Consider the following 12,068-nt stretch of genomic DNA (forward strand, 5'->3'; position numbering starts at 1 on the left):
AGTCCTTCTCAGGACTACACTCACCCGGATGATCATAATTTACGTACTTATGACATGACGCCTGGGTTCAAACCATTTACAATTAACATTGTTGTTGGTGTTATTGAAATAAACAAGGAATACTTTTGGCATAAGAAAGCCAAGTAGAGTGATAGTTCCAATGAGAAAAAGGGAACCACAAAGGAAGTAAGATTTCCAAATACTGTCAGGAGCGTTTAGGTAACAAGGCAAAAAAGCTACCCATACGGAACATGACAAATACATCGTGAAACCAGTGTATTTGGCCTCGTTGAAATTTCTTGGAAAGTGTCGAGTTTGGTATGCAATCACTGTTGTGATTAGCATTAAAATCACGTTGAAACATAAGTTGATTGCTATGCTGATGTCGTCTGTATTACACTCTAAAACAACGCGGTCTTGATAAGCGAAACTTTTCACAGCCATAGGTGGTTGCGATACAACCCATGTTAGAGTTACAAGACATTGCACACTTATAAATCCAAGAGCGAAGAAAACTTGCGACCTAAGGCTTACCAAAGAAGGCCGACGAGCTGACTTTTGAGCTGCCTTGAATATGCGATATACGCGTCTTGTCCGCAGTAGCACTGGGGCGTAGCAAATTGTAATGGAAACACCATCTGCAAAGCGCCTCACGCCGCACACTATGTAACTTGCAGGCTTTACGAAATGTAGCATCACGGCAAAGTAGCACAACAGAACTCCAATAAACAGAATTACATTGAGTTCTCTTCCAGAGGCTTTTATAACGGAGTGACGTCTTTGTACCACAAAAACTACTGCGGTAGCTATATAATGGTGACACCAATCAACACAAGGACTGTGAGGACTTGGGCGGGAGTGTCGGTCCAAAACGGATAAACAACTGGGAGCATGATGCAGGAGGTAAGATCCACATGTGGTATGCTTCCCTGGCTGCACGTATAACAGGTGTTGTTTACAATGATATCATTAGAACTGCAGCTTTCACACCAGCAGCAGCGAGCGTTGGCGATCTCAGGAACTGTTATCTAATTCCAAGGGCAGGTTTTGCTGCAGTATGATTCCGGTGTTTTGCGTTTTTTGCCTCCCCATGATATCTGACTTTCGTCCACGTTTATTTTCCCCTGAATTGTTCCATCCGTGTTTTCAACACCACTCCAGTTGCCAATGACTACATGCCGGAATCTCCCATTAACGTATTGGAAATTCAAAACGTTATAATTTCCTTCCACATCGCCATGTTGGTTAAATGTCACATTCGAATTAAACGACGCATCTGGAAAAGACACGTTCTTCAAATATTCCAAAACCTGTTCTCGTTGGAGGTTTCTCATCTTGATGCACATGTTTCTCTTTCCGAAGCACAGCACTCTTTGCATGTTGTGTAGAGCATGCGCCATGGCGTACACCGCATTTATTACCACACGAACGGGCGCAATTTCTAGGTCTTCAGGAAAAGATTGACTTGACAAACACTCGCGCTGATAATCAAGTGGATTTGACGAATTTATAAGCCTACATTTTAAAATTTCCTGATAGACCTCCTCGAACCAGGGGTTGTTTTTATTGTTCGACGGTTTCAAGTTCAAAGAGTATTTTGAAAATCGATCGATCTTTCCTTCGAGGAAATTTATCGTGATGGCACCCTCGGCGGTCTCTTCCGCTCCGTGAGTAACATCTCGGTCTCCCCATGAATTGCTTGCAAGCCAGAAAAACCTTTCGCCATGTTTCAAAACCTTATTTGCCGCCCGAACTAGACCTCTGTTATCTCTCTGGATGCAAAATAACACAACGACATCGATGAGGAGCATGCGTGGACTCGACCCGAGAGGGCGCGTTTTCTGAGCGGTGCTGAAAACCTTCGCAAAATCGTAAATGTTTAACCGACATAATCTCCTAGAACGTTGAGAATTGCCGTAAAGCATAACTTAATACCCCAATGACAAGAGGAGGCCGCAAGGTTAAACGAAGCGACCGCAGTTCGACTGAAGAAGAACCACGTGAATCTAAACGGCAAAACATGGCGGCCAACTGCCAACAAGAAACCACAAGAGAAGAAGCGGAAGAGCCGAGTTTGGCCGAAATTAGAAATATGCTCGTTGGGATTGAGTCCAAGATGTCCGTTATCCTGACAACAAACAACGAATTATCTAGTGAATTAGCCGAACTGAAGAATGCATTCGAAGCTCAAAAGAGGAAATTAAATGACACGAAAGAGTTACTTGAGAAGACGATGAATCTTAACTTACAACTGAAAGAAGAACTTGGTCAGGCTCGAGAAAAAATCAAGGAACAGGCCGACGAAATAGCGGAACTATATGATTTTCAGGATGAATTGGAGCAATATACAAGGAAAAATTCCGTGGAGATATGTGGCATCCCTGAGAGTGCTTACGAATCAACAGAGAAGGCGGTTTTGAAAATCTCTGAAGCTCTCAACGTTGCAATATCGCCTGAAGACATCGAAATTACCCATCATCTCAATAGGAAAGGAGTTGAAAAAGGTATCAGACCTATTATAGTAAAATTTATTAGCCACAAAGCTAAATCTAAATTGTACAAATCGAGAGCAAAACTTAAAGACGTTCGCGTGCATCAGCTTTTCCCAAATTATTCGGCGGCAGTCAGCAGCAAAGAGGGCGGGCGTATCTTCATAAATGAAAACTTAACTAGTTCTAGGAGAAAGGTATTGATGAAGGCAAATCAAATGCGTAAAGACGGATTATTAGTTAGCTGTTGGACATTTGATGGGAAAATCTACATAAAAACATCGCCAGATGGAAATCCTGTCAGGATTTATGCAGAAGACGATCTTAAAAATATCTAATCCAGTAGTTCTTCTTTAAGATTGTTAAATAATTTATTGCCTTCTATATTTCTTAATTAACTTTGCGAAGGAACAGGCTAAGGTTTATCGAAGAAGGGGCCTCGTATATTTAGTTGTTTAAGTGTATTTTGTAAGTCGCTGCCTTGACGTGTAAGTGTTAATTTTTACTGTTGTGTTTTGTGTGTGAATACCATTTATAATGCAAGCAAATGAAAAATGTGCAGTTTTATCCCTTAATGTACGCGGAATAAGGGACAATGTCAAAAGGAGGAGTATTTTTTCATATCTTAAAGACCAAAATGCCTTGTTTTATTTTCTTCAAGAAACTTTCTCAGATATTAATGATGAAGCGCTCTGGAAAAACGAATGGGGAGGTGAAATTATTTTCTCTCACGGGAGTCACCATAGTAAGGGTGTTTGCATTCTCATCGCGCCGTCATTACAGCTCAAGATAGATTACACATATAAGAACAATTCAGGAAGAATAGTGCTCATTAACACTACTCTCAAGTCGTTAAAGTTAACACTCTGCAATATCTATGCCCCTAATGGCCAGTCTGAACAACTAGAATTTATTCAAGAACTAAATTGGTGTCTAATTGACAAATCGGAACTTACCACTCTTATAGTTGGCGGTGACTGGAATTGCTCTTTGTCAAAGAAAGACAAAACGGGTGGTGCACCGTGGAAGGCAACCAATTATAGAAATCTTATACTAACAACCATGGAAATGCTTGATTTAGTTGATATCCAACGATCTAAATACCCCAAATTGCGTAAGTACTCGTATGAGTCCAAGTCGCTGGGTGTGAAATCAAGAATAGACTTCTCCTTGATCGCCAAAAATTTGGAGAAATATGTTAAAACTTGTGCAATTGTGCCAGCAATTGCACCAGATCATAAAGCGGTACAGATATCACTCTCGTGGCCTAAGGAAACTAGTCGAGGACCAGGCTTTTGGAAATTTAACAATACCTTGTTGACTGATGAGAGTTATGTGAATACAGTTCGCTCCGTTTATGCCCAAACTTGTGAACTTAGATCTCAAATCGAAGACAAACGTCTTTTTTGGGAGTTATTAAAAATGGAAATAAGAGCGGCGACGATCACATTTGCTAAAAGAAAGGCTCAAATGAATCATAATAAGGAAAATGAAATCAAGCGCCAGCTCGATGAACTAGACAATTTAATTTGTAACAACTTCCAACACCCGGATATAAATAACATATTGGAAAAGTATTCCAAACTCAAAAAGGATTTTGAGTGAATTTACGAACAAAAAGGAAAAGCAGCGATGTTTCGATCGAAATGCCGTTGGCTGGAGAACGGAGAACGCCCAACTAAATACTTTTTTAACTTAGAGAAAAGAAATCACAATAAAAAAATCGTTACTGAACTTATAACCGAGAATGAGAGCGCAATAAAGGATGAAAATCTAATTCTAGACAAAATTGAGTCCTTCTTTAAGGACCTCTATACGTCCAATATATCCTTTTCTGAAACAAAATACAACGGATTTATTGAAAATTTAAATATGCCGCGTCTTTCAGAGGATGATCGCGAGAAGTGCGAAGGCCTTTTAACTTATGAAGAATGTAAAAAATCGCTTGAAACCTTTCAAAATGAAAAATCTCCGGGAGAAGATGGATTCACAGTTGAATTTTACAAATGTTTCTTTGAACTATTGGGCACTGATCTTGTCGCAAGTTTAAATGCTGCTTACGAATTGGGCGAGCTCTCCATCTCGCAACGGAGAGGAGTAATTACTCTCCTTCCGAAAGAGGACGGTCCTTTGTCAGCGCTCTCCAACTGGAGGCCCATTACTCTACTAAATACTGATTACAAAATAGCATCCAAAGCAATCGCTAAAAGATTAGAAACAGTTCTCTCCAGCCTTGTACACACTGACCAAACTGGTTTTATAAAAGGACGATACATTGGCGAAAATATTAGACTTATTAATGACGTAATGGAACACACTAGAATCGAAAAAAAAGGAGGAATTCTAATTTCGCTTGACTTCAACAAAGCGTTCGACTCTTTAGAATGGCCGTTGATAACAAAAGTGTTAAATACTTTCAATTTTGGAACGAGCCTCAGAAAATGGGTAACAGTATTCTACTCCAACATCGAGAGTGCAGTGATCAACAATGGATTTGCAACAAATTGGTTTAAATTGTCCAAGGGGGTGAGGCAGGGCTGTCCTCTTTCCCCGTACCTATTTGTACTGTCTGCGGAAATCTTGTCTAACAAAATCCGCCAGAGTAGAGATATCAAGGGAATAACGATCTTTGGAAATGAGATTAAAATAAGCCAATTCGCGGACGACACTAATCTTTTCTGCGATAATGTAACCTCTGCAGAGAACTCTCTGAAAACTGTAAACGACTTTACAGACATCTCCGGGCTGCGTCTCAACACCAAAAAAACCAAGGCGATATGGCTGGGAAAATGGTCAGCAAATAAGTCGACGCCGTTAAATGTGAAGTGGTTGCGTTGCCCCGTTAAAGTTTTAGGCGTTTATATTTCATACGATGAAAAGAAAAATGACGAACATAATTTCATGTTAAAATTAAGGAAATTGCAAACAAAATTGGATATGTGGAAAGCTCGAGACTTAACTTTATTTGGTAGAGTTATGATCATCAAATCTTTAGGATTAGCCAAATTAATTTATTCAATCTCCAACCTCAATGTACCTGATGAAATCATTCCCAATGTTAAGAAGAGATTATTTAACTTCATTTGGAAAAACAAGCGGGATAAAATAAAAAGGGAAAGTCTTTACCAGGATGTAATAGCAGGGGGAATTCGCATGGTCAATTTTGATGTGATGATTAAAGCTCTAAGGCTAGCCTGGATTCCGAGACTACTGTCAACAGAGACCCGAAACTGGAAAACAATTCCGGATCACTTCTTCAAAAAGTGCGGTGGCCTAAATCTTCTCTTAAGATGTAATTATGACCCAAAACGTTTACCCCAAATGCCAACTTTTTATAAGGATATCCTTACCTTTTTCAACGATCTGAAAGGCTTGTATAGTGGTGACGGATTTCAAGAACTGATCCTATTCAATAACAAAGACATTTTAATTGATGGAAAATCTTTTTATTATGATGAATGGCTAAAAACAGGCATTCTTACAATTAAGGATCTGCTGAATGAAAATGGTGCTTTTCTTTCATTTCAAGAGTTCAGTCAAAAATATTCTTGCCGTTCAAACTTCCTTCAACTCTACCAAGTTACTAGCGCTATACCCAGGCACCTATTGATCAAAGCTAGAAGCTGTGAACAGGCAATCACGGACAATTTGCGTATGGACAACACCTTTCAATTCCTGCTTAATGATAATACTCAATTAAACCTAAACAAAATAAAGGCAAAAGATTTTTACTGGTTGTTCATCAATGGCAGTCCCCGCTGTCATACTGGCCCGATGAAATGGAGCAGGTCTCTGTCAGTAAGTGACAGCGATTGGCAAACAATTTTCAAATCATTGAAGACAATTTGTAAGGAGAATAAACTCAAGGAGTTCCATTTCAAATTCATACACAGAATCATTGTAACTAAGAAAGAATTACACAGATTTGGGATAAAAGATGACGATGAGTGCCTCTATTGTGGTGACCCTGACTCTATTGATCATTCGTTTTTCCATTGTCACTTCACAAAGGTGTTTATAGCTAATGTAATTCAATGGTTCAATAACTCAAATAATTCACATTTCTCCCCCTCGATAGAAGAAACGCTATTAGGGATGCTTTCTAGCCAACATGGGAAAAAAGTTACCAGAAAATTCAATTATACCCTTTTATTCATGCGATATTATATTTATTCTCATAAGCTACATTCTCAAGCAATAACTCTTGAAGGTTTCAAAGATGATATCACTCTCAAATATCAAATAGAAAGCTTTTCATAACTTATATCCTAAATGCTCGCTTTAAAGGATGCTCCTACCTATCAAAAATGTCCTACTCCGCGTACATTACATTATTAGAAATGCATTTACTAGATCTTTCTTTTTCTTTTCGCGTTGTAAACTGTAAAAACTGTAACATTTAGTCATTAGTATTTTCAAATGTATCGTAATATGTATCTTTCGTACTCTTGTTTTGCTTTTTTTTGTAACGTGTGTGGTGAAAATAAAGAAACCAAGTATTAAAAAAAAAAACAAAAAACAAAAAAAAAAAAAAAAACAACGACATCGATTTTGCCACCAGGATTTGCTTTTCTTGTACGCAGAAGTTCTTGAATGGTGCTCACGAAATCCTCTTCTGTCGGGAATAACGAAAGTTTCTTTTTGCTTGCAATGCAAATTCCTGCACGTTCAGCCTCTTCGTAGAATTTTTCCATTCCTTTTTCTCCGTACTGGCCGGAGGAATACACTGTCATTACATAACTCCAACCAAAATAAACAGCAACATCTACCATTGCCTTGCCTTGGTATGAGTTGGATAGCACGGTTCGCAGGAAGTAGCCGTAAAGGTCTTTATTGCTAAGAACTGGAGTGGTAGAACCATAACTGACTTGAGGGATGTTAAACACTCGTAGGAAATTAGCAACAGCCACTGAAACATCGCTTCGAAATGGCCCGATGACGCCAGACAGAAGGCAAGTGCCATTCTTTTCCCAAAGAAGAGTGTACTCTATTATCTTCTTAGCGACATCAGAACCAATCGTTTGACTTCGGCAGGTGTCGTAAATCCTGGCTCCGAGTTTAACTCCTGGCAGCAAGGAACCATCTGTATTTATTTCCTCCAAAGCAAACAGCATGGAAGCGAGGTATTGGTATCCCGGATGAGGGTCTATTCCTCCGCAGGCGTTTTCACTCGTGGTACCGCGATGGCTGATTGGGAATAATCCACCAAGGATGATGTCACCATCAACATGGAGTGAAATTTGATTTGTTTCACCTAAGGAAGGAACAGTTAAATTATCTTAGACGCCTTACAAAAAAAAAAAAAAAAAAAAATCTGTTAATATGATATCTAAGCGGCAAGGAAAATCCCTGAACGAGGTGGTATAAAGAGCAACCCTTGTTCACATCATCAAATAAGAAATCGAATCACTTCATTTGAACTTTGATCCGCGCAATTTCAAAATATATATCGGGTTTCATTTGTCTATATTCAAGAAACTACATAGACTGCTATTGGTCCCTTTGAGGATAGTCGAGAGCGCGTTCGCTCGCCCTCTCGATTATCCAGTCGAGAGGGACTGAGACTGCTAGCAGTCTAGAAAATACAGGCACAAATCAGTAACTGCCGCCAATGAAAAACCCAAAATATTTGTTTCCACTCCTAACCCCCCCACCCACCAACACAGGCCAGTTTCTTTAGAAACTAGCCCCTTTATCGGTCTGATGTTATAATCGGACGGGCACAAGATACACGTCAAGAGGAACATTATTTACAGTAACGAAGAGTAAAAAGCTTTATACCTCAATGCACATGAGTAGATCAGTTTCCGTAACCAGTTATTTGGAGTGACGTCATAACGTCTTCACTGAACAAACCGTCCAAGAAGATAACGTAACTTGAATGCCGCAAAGAAATGACAACTGAATGACGTACGAAAATTTACAATGATTACAAGAATAAAGAAATAAGTTACAAAAGCTAAGGGGGAAATGCGCTAAAAAGAAAGAGTTGCATTCATTCAGAAATATCTATTGTCTTTCTTTTTAATAAATGTTCATCAATACAAATGTAACGACCATTGCACAGTAACTGAAGATCGAAGACGTTTTGAAAACAACTTGAATTAAAATATTGAACTGGTTGTCACATGGTTAAGTGACAATGTGTTTGAAGTAGTGAGACAAGAGACTGAATTAAACGGTTGCAACCATTATTAAAAGTTTGGAAGATATGACAATATATCCAATCTCATTACACGTTTATTACTATATTCCATGCACACAGAGCGAACATCAGCTGCTAGAGGAAGTTAATTTGTTGACTTCATGCATTACTTCAATATCATCAATGTCTTTTGCACAGTGTTTTTCAATTGGCTCACCTTCATACTAATTCTGGGGCAAACAACGTTTCGGTGGATATTCCTTCAGAAGGCGTAAACTGCCTTAGTTGTTCTTCGGCAGAATGACCAACTAATTGCTTTAGTTCAAAATGCGAAAAAGGTCAGCTAACATTTTCGTAAAGCCAACTTCAGCTCGTAAATTCGGAGAGTAAGAAGCGTTTATATTTTTGATATGAAAAGTGAGTCGCGCGATTTTTCTCGTGTCAGAACAGTAACAAGGGTTGACAGAAGTTTGAACTCATCAAAGGACGTAGCTTTTAGCAACCAAAAAACTCAAACATTAAACCAAGCCAGTTTCGGTTTATCCAGGCAAATTTGCTGATATTTTATAGTGAATTAGGGAGAAACGAAGACTCGGAAAAAAAATCCGAGTCCCAGATGGGATTTGAACCCACGACCCTCCTGATGCTTCTTTTTCTTAGTTCACCTGTGTATGAATAATTTAGTGGAAAATTGGCGGGTGCCTTGGGATATATGGGAATATGAAAAATTAATTCTGGATCGAGGAAAAAAAATTAAAACGTGTAGAAACTAAAAATTCTGAACGTTTTCCAACCCTGGTAACGTCTTATCTTAGACAAAAACTGTTACAAACTCAATCTTGAAACCATGTTGTCAGTTGCCCTTCTGTGTTTACTGAAAGGCTTCTGAGGAAGAATTTTAATTCCCTTAAACCTTTCTTTTCAAAAAGAAAGAAAGTTTGAATTTTGGCTTACCCAACCTGTGAACAATAATTCCTCATCAACAATATAGACAATTGAAGTTAAAATAGATTGTTGTTTTGAATATGCTCAACTAAGAGAAACCAACCTTTGGAGCAACTGGCTAGGACAAACTGATAGGACGCATAGACGCCAACACATAACGTTAAAACAGGAATCATGACTCGGCGATCCAGATGGAAACTGTGCCACAAGAGTTGGTTGTGACTATTGACAAAAGTGAAGCTGCCGTGGACGGGAGCAGAATTTTTGGATTTCACTGCAATAAGTATGACCCATTGATTAATCGTCTGAGTGAAAGTGACAACCAAACTTTCTGTTTCCTAAGTGGATGGTAAATTAAGAACCAAATTGTTTCGGTTTATACCTGCAGAGTCGGAGACATAAATATTAAATATCTTTTTCAAATGGAATACAATCAAATCGACAATATAAACTGGTCGTTCAATCCTTTTTGAAAATGGATGAATGGATACGATAAAAATTACAGGAAATGGTTTCCAACCATGGAACATTCTTATTTTCCTTGTCTTGTAATATAAAAAACACCTGCGAAGTTAACGACTCCAAACTAGCTAGCGTTTAGCTATTGACAATATCTTCTTACAGTGTTGTTGAAGAAGACAACCTGGGTCAGTTGATGTGTTTGATTGGCCAATAAATTACAATATAACACGATGCTAGCCAGATGTCAGCCAGTTGTTCCAGCAAACGTTGTTTAGTAAAACAAAACTGACATGTATTTTTTTATATTGGTGACGTGATGTTGTGCGATGGAAATCAGCGAATCAACGATATATACCTGTCGTTCACTTTGAGAATCACAAAGAAACATAACTGATGTTTTTTTAGCCATCATACTCTTTTTCCTTGGGTTTTCTTCTCCCACGTCACACCCCTCAGACAAGATCGCTGTAAAATTTCGAGTAAACCCAAATCAACTGTGTAAGCGGTCGAATCATAAGCCTGTTATTCAGAAGCAATGGTTATAGAATGCCGCATCCTAACTAAAGGAGAGCTTCGTAATTGATTCATTGTTTCTCTATTTTCATGCATACATACATAACTTGTTTAACCGTTTCAGCTGAAGAGTTTAACAGATCTGAGAAAAGTGGGCAAATCAGCATTGTCTTCCTCATCTCTCAAATCTGCGGAGTTAGTTTGGATATTTTTGCTTTGAAGATAACAATCAGGCATACGAAATATAACGATCAGTTGGAGATTTATGGTTCGTAAAAAGTGTACCGAACTGAGGCACGTTATGTTCAGTTCTTGCAATGATAGCAACACCATGACTCATATTAGTAGAAATATAATCGATATGATGTTTCCAATAGAGATTGTTATCAATTAAAACACCGAGGTACTTGACATATTCCTTACATTCGAGAAAAGTAAACTTTTTGGAAAAGTTGTCAAAAACCTTTAGTTGAATAGTTTAATCAGGCTTACGTTGGCGTTAGATTTTTTAATATTGAGAAATAACTTATTTGAGTTACCAGTCATATACCTTTACTCATTCCTCGTCAGCTCTGATCTAGACGATCATATATTTTGGTGAGAATACATCAAGTTTATATCATCAAGAAATAGATAGAGAGAAAACCATCAGGGGATCAGGATTTGTGTATGTCATTCGCAAACTGGATAAGGAATAACAGAGGAACCAGGACTGCAGAGCCTTGTGGAACCTCTCATTGGCTTTATTAGAGATTTCTGCACTGATTTGTCTGAGTTGTTTCCATTCGGTCGCTGAGATATGAAACAAACCAGCCACTAATGGTTCCTCTTATTGCATAATATAAGGCATTCAAGCGTTTATGCATCAACTTTTCGAAAATTCGATTTAAGACAGAAAGTAAAGAGGTAGTCTATAGTTAACAGGATCAGTTTCATCATTACATTTGTCTTCAGATTTTAGAAGGAAATGACCCAGTTTAAACAGAAATGTTCATTATTTCTGCTGGAGGCTTGGAAGTAATACTTCTCGTACATTTCAGAATCGGTACGGGACGTAAATATAGACCATAAGTATTTCTGGGTGTTGTAGATAATATTTCAAGTTCTTCCTTAGGAGGAGCAACTGGTGTCAACAAAAAAAAAAAATAAAAATAAATAATAAAATAAATAAATAAATAAATAATGGTAATTGAACTGAGTGGAGTGCAATTTGGTCGGAAATCATACGCGTAATTTCAAAATCGAACGAGCGCGCAGCGCGAGTTTGATTTGAAATCACAAGTATGATTTCAGACCAAAATTGCACGACACAAAGTTCAATTACCACTTTATTACACCTATTTAAAATCAAAGAGTGTTATTGTAAATTTTAATATTTTATTTTTGTTACTTCATTTCCATTTTGATGGGCTAAAGAAAGGATGCGATTTAGAGCAGAAAATGGTGCAATTTGGGAATACATCGCACTGTTGAGAGCCAATCAGATTGCAAGGATCACCAGTGATTTCAAAATG

General features: G+C 38.2%; 1 protein-coding gene and 1 pseudogene across 1 annotated transcript; one reads left to right on the forward strand and one right to left on the reverse strand.

Moving 5' to 3' along the window:
• Nucleotides 1-84: 84 nt before the first annotated feature.
• Nucleotides 85-9,755, reverse strand: LOC146483864 (metabotropic glutamate receptor 3-like; annotated as a pseudogene).
• Nucleotides 1,812-3,096, forward strand: LOC146483865 (uncharacterized). The gene has a single exon (XM_085105141.1). The coding sequence runs from the start codon at nt 1,940-1,942 to the stop codon at nt 2,825-2,827; it is 888 nt and encodes a 295-aa protein (XP_084961267.1). The 5' UTR covers nt 1,812-1,939; the 3' UTR covers nt 2,828-3,096.
• Nucleotides 9,756-12,068: the final 2,313 nt, after the last annotated feature.

Source organism: Pavona decussata, unplaced genomic scaffold, assembly GCF_977016875.1.
Source record: "Pavona decussata unplaced genomic scaffold, jaPavDecu1.1 SCAFFOLD_37, whole genome shotgun sequence".
In the NCBI taxonomy this organism is placed as follows: Eukaryota; Metazoa; Cnidaria; class Anthozoa; order Scleractinia; family Agariciidae; genus Pavona; species Pavona decussata.